We start from the raw sequence: 18,695 nt of genomic DNA, 5'->3' as shown, positions 1-18,695 counted from the left end.
TTGCTTATAACAAAACACATGGAACTAGATAATTATAAGGAAAAATGAAATTTATTGCTTACGGTTTCTGAGGCTGGGAAGTCCAGAGTCCATCTGGTGGCGACAGTGACCCAGGGGTCTCACACTGCAAGATGGTGGAAGCAGAGAGAGCAGAAAGACAGGCTCTCTTCTTTTAAAGCCCTCAGAACCACGCATCCATGACCCTTCCACCCAAATTAAGATCTAGAACATTATCAGCAGCTGTGTGCACCTTTTGGCTCTCATCCCCTGCCTTCCCACCACAGGTAGAAAATATTCCGTGTTTCATATTTGCCATTTCCTTGCCTTAAAGGATACTTTTATCATCTATCTCCCTCCCCAAACAATATATTATGTAGTCTTCTTGTTTTTGTGCTTTATAAGAATATTTCTGAGATTCATTCAGATTACTGCTTATCGCTGTAGTACATCTATTTTCACTGCTATATCATATTCTGTTGTGTGAGTTTGCTATAAATTATTTATCTATTATCCTCTTGATGAATATTATAGCTTTTTCAGTTTGGGGCTAGTGTTAACAATGCTGCTGTTGATATTCTTGCATATGTCTCCAGTACATAAGTGCAAGAGTTTCTACAGGGTGTATACCTAGAGTGAGACTGCCAGGTCTCTTTTCCTTAAAGGGGTTTTGATTGCATGGACAGACCATCTCATTTAGCCCTCCTATCTTCTAACCTTTCATATTTTCTGTCTCTCTGTGTTTTCAGAATACATTCTGGATACATTCTTTAGATCTTTCTTCCAGTTCATCAATTCTCATTTTAGCTGTGTCTAATCTGCTGTTTAAGCCATTTACTGAGTTTATTTCAGTAATTTAATTTGTCATTTTAAAAGTTCGGTTTTCATCTTTTCCAGATATACCTGTTCATTTTCATAGTCTCTCGTCTTTTTCTTATTTTTTGTGGTTCCGTTTTGCAAAACTTTGAATATTTAAATATGCAATTATTTTGCATCATAAATCTAATAATTCCAATACCTGATGTTGTCTTAGATCAGATTCATCAGAAGCAGATTCTGAGATGAGGATTGAGGATTCCTGGTCAAGTGGTTTGTTAAGGAAGTGCCCTCAGGAGAAACCAGTAAGGGTGTAGGAGAGAGAGGATAAAGAAGAAGAAACCAACTAAGGGTATGATTTCAGGAGAAGTTCCAGGCTCAACAACATTCCATGGGAGTTCTGGAGCATAGAGTACACTACAAAGCTTGTCACTTTGCTGAGCTGAGCTTTCGTGCTCCTGCATCAGTCATCAACTATGGGCCTTCCTAGGTGGATATAAACTCCCAGGCATTTCTAGTTCTCTGGTCTGGGGCCAGGGTAGTGAGTGCTCTTAGGTAGGCTGTAGGTGTGAGCCTTCAGCAACAAAGAGGTCTAAAGCTGAGGGATGGGCACCCCATGCTGGTGAAGGGGATTCAGAAGGATCTGGGTGAGCCACCAACGGACTTCACTGTAGACTTCACCACTATAGTGGGGGGCTTTAAATTAAAAAAAAAATTTTTTTTTTCTGACTCACTTATTCATACTTTCATTCATTTAAAAATGCTAGTTGAGCACCTACTATGTTTTGGGCATGTTTTAGCACTGGGGATTAAGCAGTAAACACAACAGACTAAGATCTCTGACCTCGAGGAACTCATATTCTATGGGGGAGGGAAAGGTAGAGAAGTATATAATACAAAATGAATCACTAAAATATTGGGAATATTAGAGTAGGGGTTGGCAAACCACCTGGCCAGATCCAGACTGTGGTCTGTTTTGTGTAGTCTATTTAACTCCTAGGTTTTCAGTTTTTTGAGAGCAGTTTTAGGTTCACAGCAAAATTAAGGGGAAGGTGCAGAGATTTCCCAAATACTCCTTGCCCCAACATATACACAGGGTAGTGGATTGAATTACGTCCCCCCAAAACTCATTGAAGCTTGAATTGTGTCCCCCAGGTTTTATATATTAGAAACTTGGCTCCCACTGTGACTGTTAAGACGGTGGGAAATCCTGTTATGGATTCAAGGTGGAGCCTTGAAGAGGTGATTGGATTGTAGGACCGTGCAGTGGTGAATGGATTAAAATGGTGGTCAGGGGCATATGTCATTATGATTCTCCCTAAACTGACATAAATGATCCATTCTTTTGCACATATCAAATATTATATTAAAAGTAATATTTGCAGAATCTCTGTAAAGCAAATAGCATAGATGAATGCTGAAGATGCTTCACATGCCTTTGAAGTCAGACAGACCAGGACTGGAATCTTTCGTCTTACTATGTCATTGAGCAGGTTGCTGATCATTCATAGACCTAAATTTCCTCGTCCACTCTCATGCCTTTAGTACAGTTGTCACAGCTATTAACACCCACATAAGTAACTCCAGTTTTGTCTCCTCATGTGAGTGCTAAACCTCTAACTAAACTTCAGGATGTTTTAATTTGGGTCCTGTCATCATCAGATCAATAGGTCAAAACAAACCTTGGGACCTCTGTTGCTAAAAGGTAAATGCCAATACAGCTCTGGCTGTCACATGCTGGGAGCAGGCTCATCCTGCGCAGAGAGAACAGAGACCCCAGCCCTCCTGCCCGCATGACACAGCAAGAGAAGCTACAGACTCATCTGGGCTTACAGCCTGAGACCCACATTCACCTCCTCTGCTCCCACCACTCATCCTCTCAATCCAAAGAGTCCTTTCCTCACATTGCAATGCCCTCCTCCACTCTTAATTTATGTTCCAACCACCTTCGGCCTGCCCTTTCCCAGCTCAGATGCAACAGCCATCAAATGAAAAAGTGAAATCACAAATATTCACAGCCTTAACGATATGATAAACAAGACTAACCGAGAGGACCAGAGGCACTTCAGTTCCTCCCAGAAGGTGCCAGCTGACCTACCTGATATTTTCCAGGGCATTTGTTATCTGCTCTTGCTCAATATCATAGAGTTTCACCTTGAAGCCTCCACTGGCAAACAACATAGCCCAGCTTCGCCCAATGAGTCCACTAAAGGGAAAGAAAATAAGAAAATATTCATGTTAACTTAATAATTGAACAGCTTTTCATTCCTAACCAAGAATGAATTTTTAAAATTTATACAGCATCCTATTCTTAAAGCATTCAATAAATATATTAAAAGTACACATTTTGATAACCGTGCTTATTAAAATGTTACCTGTTTCCAACTAGGAGTTTCTGAGCCCTCACCTCCAGTGCCAGCATTAGTATTCCATGTGAAGCACTGCAGTATGTTGGGGACCTATCACATGCCCACATGCCGAACAAAAAATGACAGTCGGTAGGTGGCAGGCTGTCATGGGCCAAGGCCCCTAGGTGAACCCCTCCTTCGCCACTGCCTTAGGCAAGCCACTTACCTTGAAGAACAGAGATAACATTTGCCCTGTCCTCCTCAAATAATTACTGCCACTACCACCCCACCTCCCCAGCGTATGAGCATGGAGTAGGTGCCAGGCACCACGGAATATTTTATAGGTCTTACCTCTGTTAATCTTTACAACTAAACAAGGTAGGTGCTATTATTATTTCCATTTTATACATGAGGAAACTGAGGCATGGGGGGATTAAGTCCACACAGGCTACAAGTGCTGGAGCTATGAGAGCACCCCACGAACATACTAAAAACCATGTGAACATGCTAAAGAGCACTAAGTTGTACACTTTAAATGGGTGAATTATATCTCAATAACCTATTATTTCAAAATGAATGTATGTGAACACACTTTGAAAACCACCTCCTGCCACACAAATGTAAAATAGTAATAGTAAAATTTGGTTGAGTAGAAAAGCAAAGAAGGAAAAGTCGCATTTGGTGTAACGTATGGGGTTGCCTTTAAGTATGGATGCAAAGAACAGGTACCTATATTCAGCATCTTACATTTAAAAATGAACATTAACATTTTTAGCCTTAAAAAGGGAGGACACATGCCACACATGGATGAACCTTGAGGACATTATGCTAAGTGAAATAAGCCAGTCACGATAGGCCAAATACCGTGTGCTTACACTTACACGCGCTCCCTCGAGCACTCAAGTTCATAGGGACAGAAAGCAGAACGTTGGCTGCCAGGGGCTGGCGGAGGTGGGAACGGGGAGTTGTTGTTTACTGGGTGCAGAGTTTCAATTTCGCAAAATGCACAAGTTCTGGAGACTGGTTGCACAACAACGTGAATGGACCTAACACTACTGAACTGTAAACATAAAGACTGTTAAGACGGCAAATTTTGTTACATGTATTTTACCACAGTTAAAAGTTCAAAACAAAATTCGTTTTTAAACGAACAATAATTTATCCTGCAAAAGTCTGAATCTGAGTTTGAGCAAGGCTTGCCTTCCCACCAGAGGGCAACGGGGCACTTTCTCACCGGCCTAGGAAAAAACATATATTTTTAAGCATTTTTCCAATCTCAGCTCCGGTGCCCCCCGCCCCGGCCTCACCACCTCTGTTCTCCTGGGGATTGGGTCTCAAAAGGTAATGTTGGTCCACCCAGGTCTGTCTTCTCAGGACAGTCTCCCTGGGACCAGCCGCGGAGGAAGCCCGGCCCGGCCCGTCCTGCAGGCGCGCGGGGCTGGGGAGGAGGAGGACGCGCGGGGACCACTCGGAGCCCCAGGTGCAGGGACGCTCAGCCCTGCTCCCGCTTGTCTGCTGCGTGTCAGCCAACTATGCTATGACCAATGTCGGCCTAAAATGGCGGCAGGGGGACAGGAAGAACAGCCAAGGTGGCTGCCGACAGTTCCACATTGCCGAGAACCACAAAAGGCCCCCCTCCCGCTTCTCCCTCGCCCCACGTCACCTCCCGCGCGCCACGCTCCCCCCATAGGAAAGTCCCGCTCGGTCCTGTCGTCCAGTGACAATGACTCAGCGCAACCTTCTGGGATACGCAGGGCGCTCCGCAGCTGCGCACGCGGCGCCCGGCTTTGAGATGGCGGCCCCAGGCGTGGGCCCTGCAGCCGCCAGCACGTGCCAGCGGAGCGTCTGTCTGTCCTGTGACTGCCGTGACTCCGGCCCAGCCCTTTCATTGTGAACTGTGAGATCCACCCTAATGGCACCGGGGTGTGCGCATGGAACACGGCCGCACTGTGCACACCCGAGCTTAAAAAGCGATGCTTCGGGCGTGGGTCTGCCCTGTGCTCTTCCACGGACTAGCGGCCGCCCTCGCGCCCCCGCACGGCCGGCTCTGACCACGAACGAGCTGCCTGACCTGGGGGCGAACGCCCGGGGCGGCCGCGAAGCCGCCGAGATTCCTGAGGAAATACTGAGCGCGCGCCTACCGCGACCTCCCCGGAACCGTCCCCCGGGAAGGGGACGTTTAGGCAAAGAGCCAAAGAGGGAGCAGCCGAGGGCGCGGAAGAGAGAGGCCCAGGGCGAGGCGCTGTCGCTGTCGCTGCCGCCCCAGCCGCGGGGACTCGGGAGGGTTCACACCGCAGGCGCGACCTGCCTTCAGCTTTACAAGGAACGTTCTAGTGGCTTTCTCGAGGACACACTGTAACTGGCCGGCTGTCAGCTGGTTAGAGCACGGTGCTGACACCACCGAGGTCCCGGGTTCATCCCTGTGCCGGCCGGGCCACCAAAAACACACGGCACGTACTGAAGACGGAGGAGGTCGGAAGCAGAGCAGTTAGGAGACGGGAGGCGCCTCCAGCACGCGATGGCAGGACGGACCCGGGTGGCAGCTGAGGTCGGAATGGGCGGTATCTTCAAGCTGCGGCCAACAAGAAGTGTTGGTGGGTTGCTGGGGGTGAGAAAAAGAATCGAGGACCGTGCCAAGTCTCTGTTGGACAGGAAGGACGGATGGAGATGTCACTAACTCCAAAGGGCAAGACCAGCAATGGAGCAGATTTCAGGAGAGAAGATCAGGAGTTCCATAGAGGACGTTTTAAGAATGAGATACCTAAGGGGTGGGTCCACAAACAACTGAAGGTAAGTTCAAGTCCAAGGTCTCGGCTGGGATATTAATTTGGGAGCTGCTGCATTGACATGGTACTTAAAAGCAGGAGACTGGGTAAGATCTCCAAGGAAGAGAAAGTTGATAAATTTTTTTTTTTTTTTTTTTTTTTTTTGTCTTTTGTCTTTTTCCGTGTCCGGCAACGGATAGCAACCCTCAGTGTCGCGCCCGTACCGGACCGGGGACCGGCAACGGGACTGCAAACCTCGGTGTTGCTCCCGCGCCTCGCTCAGCCAGTGAGCGGGAACCGGTCTGCATGTGGGATCCGAACCCTCAGGCGGGAGCGCTGCCGCGCTTCCCAAGCGGCGCACTATCCAGTGCGCCACCGGGCCGGCCCGAGTTGATAAAATTTTTAGAGTCAAAGGATTGAGCCTTGGAACACTCAACTTTAATGGGGAAGGACATGGAGAAGAAACGGCAACCCTCAGTGTTGCCCCCGCACCGGGCCGGGGACCGGCAACGGGATTGCAACCCTCAGCGTCGCCCCCATGCCTCGCTCAGCCAGTGAGCGGGAACCGGTCTGCATGTGGGATCCGAACCCTCAGGCGGGAGCGCTGCCGCGCTTCCCAAGCGGCGCACTATCCAGTGCGCCACCGGGCCGGCCCGAGTTGATAAAATTTTTAGAGTCAAAGGATTGAGCCTTGGAACACTCAACTTTAATGGGGAAGGACATGGAGAAGAAACGGAGCTGCTAGTGAGATGGGAGGAAAACCAGATGGGGGGGCAGGGAAGTGATGAGGGAGGGGGCTCAAGGAGAAGGGAGCAGCCATCAGGGTCCAAAGCCTGGAAAGAAAAGTGACCATTGGGTTTAGCGAGGTGAGTGGGGCTGGGGACTGTGATGAGAGCAGTTTTGGTGGGTTGGTGGGGACCAAAGCCTGCCTACGTGGTGATGGAGTTTGGATGTGTTGTCCCCTCCAAAACTCATGTGGAAATCTGATCCCCAATGTGGCAGTGCTGGAAACTGATTGAGTCATGGGGGCGGATCCCTCATGAATGGATTAATGCTCTCCCAGGGGGAGGGGGGATTAATGAGTGAGTTCTCACTCTATTAGTTCCAATGAGAGCTCGTTGCTTAAAAAGACCCTGGCACCTTCTCTCTCTCTGTCTTGCTTCCTCTCACCATGTGATCCGCTTGTACCCGCTGGCTGCCTGCCACTTTCCACCATGAGTAGAAGCAGCCTGAGGCCCATGCCAGACTCAGCTGTCCCAGAATCATAAGCCAAATAAACCTCTCTTCTTTATAAATTACCCAGTCTCAGGTATTTCTGTTATAGCAACACAAAAGGGACTAAAACTGAAAATTGGTACCGAGTGGGGTGTTGCTATACAGAGACCTGAAAATGTGGATGCAGCTTTGGAACTGGGTAATGGGCAAAGGTTGGAGGAGTTTGGAGGACTTAGAAGAAGAGAAAAAGACAAGGGAAAGTTTGGAATGTCTTAGAGACTTATGTGGTGCTGAGCAGAATGCTGATAAGAAATGTGGACAGTAAAGGCCATGTGGATGATGAGGTCTCAAATAGAAATGAGGGACTTATTGGAAATTGGACAAATGATAACCCTTACTACACCATAGCAAGGAACCTGGCTGCATTGTGTCCATGCCTTAGACTTTGTGGAAGTTGGAACTCAGGAGCTGTGAACCAGAGCACTTGACCAAAGAAATTTCTAAGCAGCAAAGCATTAAGGAAGCTGCATGTTGCTTTTAAGAGCCTACTCAGAGTTATGGCGGCAAAATCATGATGTAAAGCCAGAACTTAAAAGGGATGCAGAGAGTAAAGTTTTGGAATATTTGCAGCCTGGCCATACGGTAAAGAAGCAGAGAGCTGGGAGAACAATGCGATGGTGAAGCTGATAAACTAGTTGCTAAAAACATTATCTTGGCAGTGAGGCAACCAGATGCTAAGAACCAGGACAATGGAAAAAATGTCCTAAAGGCATTTGAGAAGTCGGGAAGGGTGCCCCACCCACCACAGGACCTGAGGCCTAGAAGGACTGAGTTGTCCCAGAGGACAGACCTGGGGCGCTGCTGCTCTCAGGAACCTGCTCCCTGCATCCCAGCTGCTCTGGGTGGAGCAGCCCCAGTGTGGTTTGTGCAGCAGCCCCCGGAGAGCAGAAGCCTGAAACCTCAGTTAAGTCCGCAGGCTGGCAGGACTTGAGAGCAGTGGAGGCATGGCAGCCTCCACCCAGATTCCAGAGGATATATGGAAAAGCCTGGGGGCCTAAGCAGAGACCTGATGCAGGGGTGGAGCTACTGCTGAGGCCATCTACTAGAGCACTACTGAGCAGGAAAGTGGGGTTGGAGCCCCCACCAGGGAAATGTCTAGTAGAGCCAAGGCAGTGGGACCACCATGGAGACCCCAGATTTATGGAGCTACCAGAGTAGAACACCGGCCTGGAAATGTTGCAGGCACTAGCGCAGCCCACTGGGCTGCACCTGGCAGAGCTGTGGGAATGAGACTGCCTGATGCTTTGGGGGCACAGATGCCCAATTGTGCCCAGGATGCAGGACTTGGAGTCAAAGGACACTATTTTGGAGCTTTAAAACATAATATTTTCCCTGCTAGGTTTCGGACTTGTTTGAGGCCTGTTTTCCTTTCTTTTGGCTTATTCCTTCCTTTTGGAATGGGAATGTATATCCAATGTCTGTTCCACCATTGTATCTTGGCAATAGATAAATTTGGTTTTGTTTTTCAGGTTCACAGCTGGAATGACTTTTGCTTTTGGTCTAAGATGAGACTTTGGACTTTTGAGTTGGTGCTGGAGCAAGCTAAGACTTTTGGGACTGTTGGGATGGAATGATTGTATTTTGTATGTGAGACTGACATGAGTTTTGGGGGGCCAGGGCGGAATGATGGAGTTTGGATGTGTTGTCCCCTCCAAAACTCATGTGGAAATTTGATCTCCAGTGTGGCAGTGTTGGAAACTGATTGAGTCATGGGGGCAGATCCCTCACGAATGATTAATGCTCTCCCAGGGGGAGGGGGGATTAATGAGTGAGTTCTTGCTCTATTAGTTCCCGTGACAGCTCGCTGCTTAAAAAGACCCTGGCACCTTCTCTCTCTCTGTCTTGCTTCCTCTCGCCATGTGATCTGCTTGTACCCGCTGGCTGCCTGCCACTTTCCACCATGAGTAGAAGCAGCCTGAGGCCCATGCCAGATGCAGCTGTCCCAGAATCGTAAGCCAAATAAACCTCTTTCCTTTATAAATTACCCAGTCTCAGGTATTTTTGTTATAGCAATACAAAACGGACCAAAACAATGGGGTTAAGAGAAATGAGCCTCTAGACCTAACTACCAGTTCCAGAAAAGAAGGGACAGTGAACATAGTAAGTGACACTACAGGAACACATTCAGCAAAATCCAGGTGGGAAATTTTACAGGACAAATGACTCATGTTTTTCAAAAAATAAACTGCAAGGAAATTTATATTTTTAAAAAACGGTCTTATTTGGACCCTGAATCAATCAACACAAGTATTTTTTAAAAATTAGATAATCAGGGAAATTTTGAACATGGAGAAGATATTTAAAGATTTTATTTAAGGATACTGTTAATATTTTGCATTTGATGATGATATTGTGGTTATATATTTCTTAAATAATCCTTATCTTTTAGACACACATGATGATATATTTACGGTGAAATGATACAAAATCTGGGATTTCTTTCAAAATAACCCAGAGAAGGGAGTATACACGAAACTAGATTAGCCACGTGATAATAACTGTCGAAGCTAGGGGGTGGGCACATTCTCCCAACTTTAATATGGTTTGAAATTTTTCAGTAATACAGTGGGTGGGGGTCTGGGGGAGAATACAGATGTGAAGAAAGGAACTGGAGACAGATATGAACAATTTTGTTGGATTTTGAGGAGAAATGTGGCAGTAAGTGGAGCGAGAAGTGGGGTCAAGAAGGATACATTCCAGTTTGGAAGAAAACACTGCATGCTGCATGCTGAGGGGTCTGATCCCCTAGGGAAGGGAAACTGATAGCACCGGAGGGGGCACCAGGCTTTGGTCTGGTCTGGGGCTACTGCACCAATTTCCGTTGCTTGGGCCTTGTCCTGAGCTTCTGTTGGTTAGAAAAGGCAGCCCCATTACCAAACAGGCTGCAAGTCCTTGGAACTGGAGATAACTGGCCAATCCAGGAAAGCCACTGGCAGGGATGATGGCCTCAAATATTGGGTGGATGGTTGGACTGGGCCCATTTCTCTTTCAATCATGAGATTTTCCAATTCTACTTGAATATCAAAAGCAAGGTGCAGCCGATTCAAATTGTCCCCAGTACTCCTGACACAATTCAAAGACTAATTAACAGAGTTCTCTAGGGTTTCTCTAAATCATAAGTTTCTGAAAATGTGACATAGATAGCAGGTCCCAATCTAACAGCAGCCACATCTCCCCCATTTCAGAGGGGACAGGAGGTGTGGTGTTTGGTGTCGGGAGGCCTTTTCCAAGAGCTCTTACATGTTGTGATGGGTATGTCAAGAATACAAGGTCCTGGACATCCTTCACCAGGACCATTTCTCAGAGTTACATTTGCAGTCTTGGGGGAATGAGGTCACGTGTCCCTCAAGGACAAGGAGCAGACTTGCTTACTGCTTACTATAAAAACAGTGGGCTCCCCAAGCTCAGCGCTCCTCTCCTGGATTTTACCCACCACCTGGCCCCTCCAGAGCATCCCCTGTGGGACTGAGGGAGCATGGGGACCAACGCAAACATGATGCTCATGCTGCCTGCTCTGCTCCACTATGATTAGTAGAGTCCTTTGTCTCTGACCCAGGAGTCACATGTCCTCTGCAGCATCCATGCAACAGCGACAGGCTAAGTTACCAGTGTGTGAGCAGACGGGACACACCAGAGGGGAGGAGTGGGCAGGGCCAGCCCATCTGCGACATGGTGCGATTTCACTGTGGTAACTATATGAGCTGCTCTGGGGGGTGGCTGGAAGAGCAGTCACAAGGCAGGCTCAAGTAGTCGTCTCCCCTCCCTCCCCTCTCCTAATCAGTTAATCTGTAGTTCCAGCCGCAAGCACGGGAGCTGCCTCACACCAGAGACCACGGCATGTTAGGCCAGGCCCACGCTGCGGAGGGGAAGGGCTTGGTGCATCCCCTAGGACTTGGAAATCCTGATAGTGCCAGACAAGTGCGACTCAAGCTTCAGGGCTCTCACACAATACCCACTCGAGCTGGGCCCTGAATATATACAAGGGGCAACATCTTGTTACAAGGTTTTGTTGGGGTACAGAAAGCTGTTACCCCAAAATACAGTGCTTTGACATGCTGCAAAGAAAAAGCAGCCTCAGGTCTCTCTGCCCCCCCCCCCCCCCCCGCCCCAACCCCGTCTCTGAATTCTCTCTCCAAAACACAGGATGACGCTCTTCCATTATCTGCCTAAAGTCCAGACGCACCAAAGACGACGACAGTTCTTTCCCTGAGTTTTCACTGACTTATCACAGAAAGGAAGACTGGAGTCTGTCAGCACGCCTGCACAGACTTTCGTCACTGACCACTGTCTTGTATTTCAGTCCCCTTCAGTATTTTGAAGAGAATCATTTATCAGTCACTGTCTGCTCTGAGGGCCAAATCGGCTTTGTCCCAGGCTACTGTATGTTCTCTGGGTCACGGAGTCCCCCTAGGAATCATGTGCCCCTACACCCCCAACTCCCTCGCCCCCGTGGAGATGGGCATATAAGCTCTGTCCACTGCCGGAGAACTGGGATATTGCTCTCTTGTGATTTCCCCATGCATTGCCTCCTCCTGGCACATTAAAATAATAAAATTTGTTATGTCTTTTATTCGTACTAATCTCTGTATATTAGTTGATTTTTCAGAGAACCTTCAGGGGGTTGAAGGGGAAGTCTTACTTTGTCTCCACAGTATCTTATGTAAAGCCATTTGATGTGAAAACAACTAAATTCACTTCTAGTCAAGCTCTGGATAAGGAAGTAGGATTATACAGTAGATTTTACTCTGTATTCTGCATTATTTAAATCTTTTACAGTTGATATCAAATTTGTATATAATATACATATGAATTTTTAATTAAACTTTCAGAGCTCTAGACCTGCACTGATCAATATGGTAGATTCTAGCCACATATAGTTATTTAAATTAATTAAAATTAATTTAAATTTTGCAATCTAGTTCCTCAGCTGTATTAAACGGTTCCAGTACTCAATGCCCACATGTGATAGCAGCTACCATTTCAGACAGCAAGGCATACAGAAAACATCCCAATATTCCTATCTTTGCAGAAAGAGCTATTCTAACCACATGAGGAGCAAGCAGACCTTTCCAATAGCAAGCTAGAGTTTGAAAACAATAGTCCCTGCATGCAGACTTCTTTCTCTTCTTTAAACTCCCCCACCCCTCCAGCCAATCCTCACGTGAGTCTTTGAAAGCTATTTCAAATTGTAAAAAGCCAATGAACATTCATGCTTGTCCCTAACTGACCAGTCGTTGACTTTAAACTTTTTTAGTTTATTTGCATAATCTTTAAAAGTCTAAAAATTTAACATTCATTTATAAAGTCAATCAATGAAAACAATGAGTTTAATGCAAAAATTGAGAAAAACAGGATTAGAGCTGACAGGTGAAGCCACACTATCAGCCTGAGCATTGCTTTGTTTCTGAAGTTTTCTGGTTGCACAATACTGAGAAGATCCTGGCAGGAGATATCTCTTTGAGGGGCTGGGTACTGCAGGGAGATGTCAATCTTGGGCCCAATGAGCAGTGGTCCTCCTTCAGGGTGTGGGTTGTCACCGCTGTCCACTGACACAGGAGTGGATGAGCAGGATGTCTTGCTCACTGATGCCCTCAGCATACTCCCTGGCCCATGGGCAGGTGGCAGCAGGTGACGATGGGGTCAAATTGGAAGGTGCCCATGCTCCAGTGCGGACCAACCAGCCCAGCCACCATCTTCTCCATAGCATGGGGGCTCCACGCAGCCCAGGCTCCTGGACCTGCCACCACCTCCTGGGGCAACATTTTTCTTCCTGTTGTCATTATCACAATGTTTGAAACTTTATGTATAGTGACTTATTCAACTGTAATGCAGCCTAACTCTAGAATGAAGCCTACTTTCACTGTGGGGGTTACAATGATATGTTCACTCTGTTATAATTCATTGAGCTGTATGCTTATTACTTCTGTACTTTATTGTATGTATGACTGTGATATTATGATACATATATTCTGGTTTTCATCCACAGTTCCTGGCTTGTTCTAACCTTCCCCTGCCTTTCTGTCTTGGTGCTGGCCATAAAGAAATTCTCTGACCTACCTACCTTGGCTGATTGTAGGTCATAAGACCCCCATTCCAGAAGGGGTCCTGCCCCATGCCCGGGAGAAAGGAATGCTGCACAGACAGGCCAAAAAGAATACAAACAAACTGGCCTTGCTGGGTCTCCCACCCAGGTGTTAGTGTTAGATCATACCTCTTTTTCCAATCTCTTTCTACATGGTTGTCCATGCTTCAGTCATGTCTATGTAATGAAGCGTCCATAAAAAACCAAGAGCACAGGGTTTGGGAGCTTCCAAACACATGGAGGTTCCTGGAGGGTGGCATCCAGGGAGGGCACTGAAGCTCTGTGTCCCTGCCCCCATACCTTACCCTGTGCATCTCTTCATAATAAACCAGTAAACAGAAGTATGTGTTTCCCTGAGTTCTGTGAGCCATTTGGCAAACTAATCAAACCCAAGGGAGGGGTTGTAAGAACAGTGATTTATAGCTAATTGGTCAGAAGTTCCAGAGGCCTGAACTTGCGACTGACATCTGCAATCGAGGGCAGTCCTGGGGACTGAGCCTCATGACACCATCTCCAGGTAGATAGTGTTGGAATTGAATTGGAGGACACACCACTGGTGTCCGCTTAAGAACTGCTGGCTTGCTTGCCAATGGGGAAAAATCCCCTCACAGAAGTCAGAAGTCAGTCTGACTTGACTGCTGTCAAGTAAGAGTATGAGAAAAATACTTTGTGTTTTTTCTACATACTCAATGACACAATCCTTAAAAATATTTTTTAAAAAGAGAATTGTTTTCCTTCCACTTTGTAGTTTTAAGAAAATATCACAAATGACCCATCTCACCTATACCTGTAAAAGCCTCACCCACATGCTGATCAGGGTATCAAGTCACCCTCAGGCCCCAAGTAGTCTCTAGCAGCAGTGACATCAGACCCTCTGTCTACAAGGTCCCCTATACATCCTGTGTCTGCCACACAGTGAAGGTGAGAAGGATCAGCACAGAGGAAAAGGAACTGCGAATGCCAGGCCAGGAGAAGGGGAGGACTGGCAGACTGCACAAAGGTAAGAGGGTGTGGTGACTCAACTAGTCACCTTCCACACAAGAGAGCACAATGGGTTCACCTCACTAAGTGAACCTCCCTAAAGCTTGACTTGCATTATGAAATAAGTGTAAGTAACCTGCCTTGCAGAGGAAGCCACAAAAAAGGGGAGAACACACTTTCTGAAGATCTACTTTCTTGATTAACGAAGGTCACGTCATTGCTTAAACCTCCATTGTCCATGGTCATAGCCACTAGCCACGGAGACTTCGTGAGCACTTGAAAAGTGGCTCCTCTGAGCTGACATGCTACCAGCATAAAATACACAGTGGGTTTTGAAGACAATGCCAAAAAAAAAAAAGAAAAGAATGCAAACAATTTCATTAGTACTATTTTATTTAATTACTTATAGAAATAATAACACTTTGGAAATATATTAAAGAAAATACACTATTAAAATTTATTGCACCTGTTTCTCTATGCTTTTTTAATGCAACTACTAGGAAATTTAATTACATAAATGGTTTGCATTTGTGGCTAATCTTACTTTTGTAATGGGCAGGGTGACTTAATTCTCTAGTGTTGTAATTCAATCATTTATCTCAGTAGTTTGCTATGAGGCTGCTGGGTTCCATCTACGCTACTACTATGACCTTACAGAAGTCCAGAGGCAGTCACATGTCTGAGAGGGCAGCAATTCTCCACCTATAAAAGCAGTGGGTTCAAGGGCGGCAGGAGAGATTTACACTAGAGCAGTAGCTTCCAACCTTTCCAGCAAAGCCACCCAAGCCACCATGGTCCTCATGTTTGAATATTAGTTGTCAAATAAATTAATTGATATTAGTAACTCTTTTTTTTTTTTTTCCTTTTTGTCTTTTTTTCGTGACCAGCAACGGATCGCAACCCTCAGTGTCGCGCCCGTACCGGACCGGGACCGGCAACGGGATCGCAACCCTCGGTTTTGCGTCCGCACCTCGCTCAGCCAGTGAGCGGCCGGTCTGTATGTAGGATCCGAACCCTCGGCGGGAGCGCCACCGCGCTCCCAAGCGGCGCACTGTAGCAGTGTGCCACCGGGCCGGCCCAGTAACTCTTTTTATAGTTAAAAAAAAAAAACCCAACATAACACAAATGTCCAAAAGCAAGTAATATTTATAATGTATTTAATAAATATATATTTATAATATGTAAATATACAAAATCCTATAAGTCCAGAAGAAAAAGATGAACACACCATATAGGAGAGGAGTTGGAACCCGGATAAAGTATGTGAACAGGTGATAAAAAACTGTCTTGAAAACATTCTACTGCCTAAGTCTAATAATAGTAAATAAAATACATACATCAGTCTAGTAATGCCAAATAAACCACATATCAGAATGACAGAGACTGAAAGACTGACCATGCTTCATCTTGGTGAAGTACTGAGGAAATGGGCACTCACACACCACTGGGGGTATAAATTGGTGTAAAGTATCCAGAGAGCAGCCTAACAGCCCGTACCAAACTTGTGTTTATAACATTCAACCGAGGAATTTTACGACTAGACTTTACCTTAGGTTAATATGGGCAATGCACAAAGACATCCATTCACAGTAGAGTTTATAGTAGCAAAAAACTAAAAACTAATATTCAAAATTGGTTATCTCAGTAGTTCAATAAATAAATTTTTAATAAATTAGATATAGATAAAGCAAATACAACACATTTTTAACAATTGTTGAATATAGGAGTTGAGTATGTGGGTAACCTATTTTCTGTATTTTCAACTTCTCTGTGTGTCTGAGAATTTTCATCATAAAAAGCTGGGGAAAAATTAGTCATATTACATAAAATATATTTTTTATATTATAATATATATAATACTTGGTATTAAAGACAAAGTAGGGGCCAGCCCGGTGGCGCACTGGATAGTGCGCCGCTTGGGAAGCGTGGCGGCGCTCCCGCCCGAGGGTTCGGATCCCACATACAGACCGGTTCCCGCTCACTGGCTGAGCGAGGCGCGGGGGCAACACCAAGGGTTGCAATCCCGTTGCCGGTCCCCAGTCCGGTACGGGGGCAACACTGAGGGTTGCGATCCGTTGCCGGACACGGAAAAAGACAAAAGACAAAAAAAAAAAAAAAAAAAGACAAAGCAGATTTATTTTATCATAGGTTTCATGGCCTCTATTGCCCGTCTCCCTGGTAGAGAACCAGCAACAGAAAGCTGATTCCTAGGAATGGCTGGTGTCCCTCCCCCCACCCATCCCCACACACACTCAGTCACTGATGATTGGACAAAAAGTGGACAATGACCAGAAGCAGCCAATCAATTGGCTTATGAGCACCCTACTATCTCTGTAGCGTGGCTTGCACAGAGGAGCTCAGCCAATCAGATTTCCTCTCCTGAAAATTGGACCTAAAATATGGAGACTATAAGAAGTCTGTAACAGGCAATGTACTTGAAAGATTGTAACACTAGGGTTGGCAGCAGTTTGCGAGATAAAGACATAGAGGAGAGAGGAAAAGCGAACAAGAATAAGAAGGGAAATCTATAGAGCAGACTAATTTACAGAGAGGTATGGTATCAGACTGCATGGCCCCGGCACTGGAAAGTTACCTGCCTTTGCTTCCCTCGGCTTTCTTGTCCCCAGTACTACTTTACATTAGACCAAATATAAGTAGCTTGCTGTTCTGAGAGCCTGTGACATATTTTTCTGAACCATTAGATACCTGGGACCATATAATGGGAGACAGCGATATAGGTAATTTAAGGCCCTTACCACTCAGACTATTCTGATATGCCTTAAAGCTTCTAAATTCACAAATCTCAACTGGTACTACAAAAGGCAAATGCAGATGAACATTTATTCTGTTACACAGCAGCAAAGTAGCAGGAGAGAAAAGTTAAGTAACACAATTGGTTCAATTCTAATTCTATCCTTAATGCCACTTAGCTCTGAATAAATCTACTCTAGATACTTTTAAAGGCATATTTCCAGATATAGTTACTTATTCACTAGGTAAAAGTTGAAGTAAAATTGTTCCTACGCTCTTGATCTAAGTCTACAATAGAAATTTTGCCAGTAAGAGCTGTTAAATGTTTCCTACAAAGGGCATATTTAACGTTCAAGCTCACTTAAGAGGCAACGGGAGCAGGAGTTCACCACCACACGACCAGCCCTACAAGAAATCCTCAAGGAAATCCCGCATCTGGAATCTGAAAAATGACACTCACCACCACAAATACACAAGAAAGAACAAAACCCACTGGTAGAAAAAATGCAAACAAGAAAGAGAAACTAAATCTCACAACCACAAAAAAACATAATGACAATGTAATAATGCTCCTCTATTTCTGATTTTAGTTATTTCAGTCTTCTCTCTTTTTTTCTTGGTTAATCTAGATAAAAGTTCGCAAATTTTGTTGATCTTTTTAAAGAACCAACTTTTGGTTTTGTTGATTTTCTGTATTGTTTTTTAGTTTCCTTTTCCACATACTTCTGTTGTAATCTTTGTTATTTCCTACTTATGTTTGCTTTTGGATTATTTTCTATTTTCTTAAGGTAGAAGTTTACAGTACTGACTTGAGATTTTAATTGTATTTAATATAAATGTTTACAAGTATAAATTTTCCTGTAAGCAGTGCATGAGCCCTGCATCCTATAACTTTTCATACATTTCGCTTTGATTTTTATCTCAAAGTACTCTCTAATTTTCCTGTGATTTTTCTTTTACCCACTGTTTATTTAGAAGAATGCTGTTTAACTTCACGCATTTGTGAATTGTTTAAGTTTCCTTCTGTTATTGTGGTCAGAGAACATAATTTCTACGATTTTAATTTTTTTAAATATATTAAGACTTGTTTTATGGCCAAAAATTTTAAAAATTAAGTTAAAATAGCAAAAAATTGGAACTATTCCCAAAAAAAAGAAAAAAAAATTCACGGTGCAAAAAGTTTATTAAAAATGTACACAGTCACTCCAAAGCAAAATTTTGGATTTGAAAAAATGAAGGAGGCTCTAGTTCATGGGATGCCTTGCTTGATATAAAACAACATCCTACCAAGCCTTCACTGCACTGCACATCAGTAAAGATAACATGCAATCTCTGTTACAAACTCTCAAATGTCTGCTTACTAGGAGCAGACATAGTGGATACACAACTAGTAACAATACGGTTTCTACAGCTAGGGGAAGGTCCTAGAAGCAGAATTTTTGCTGGAGGAGATAGTGCCTGAGCTGAGTCCTGAAGGAGTGTGCCCCTTGAAAAGAGTGACAGAAGAAGGGGAATGTCAGGCACCACAAACATGCAAAACTTGTCCCTCCTTCCAGACAGGGTCCTATTTTAAACAAGCTCAAGGCCTAAACACAATATAGTATGTGTACGAATACAGAATGCATACTTGAGTGATTCAGAAAGTGTTATCTAAAGGTAAGCCTAACAAAATGAAATCCT

The 18,695-nt window shown here is 45.1% G+C and overlaps 1 protein-coding gene across 2 annotated transcripts in view; it reads right to left on the bottom strand.

Moving 5' to 3' along the window:
* CRYL1 (crystallin, lambda 1) overlaps window positions 1–3,015 on the bottom strand; it is a 134,123-nt gene extending 131,108 nt beyond the window's left edge. For both annotated transcript variants that reach the window (XM_008580737.1, XM_008580738.1), the window contains exon 1: window positions 2,912–3,015. In XM_008580737.1, the coding sequence (XP_008578959.1) occupies window positions 2,912–2,994 (83 nt within the window). In that variant the 5' untranslated portion in view covers window positions 2,995–3,015. The remainder of the gene's footprint in view (window positions 1–2,911) is intronic.
* Window positions 3,016–18,695: the final 15,680 nt, after the last annotated feature.

Source organism: Galeopterus variegatus, unplaced genomic scaffold, assembly GCF_000696425.1.
Source record: "Galeopterus variegatus unplaced genomic scaffold, G_variegatus-3.0.2 Scaffold2150, whole genome shotgun sequence".
Classification (NCBI taxonomy): Eukaryota; Metazoa; Chordata; class Mammalia; order Dermoptera; family Cynocephalidae; genus Galeopterus; species Galeopterus variegatus.
This window is presented reverse-complemented; position numbering and strand designations above follow the sequence as displayed.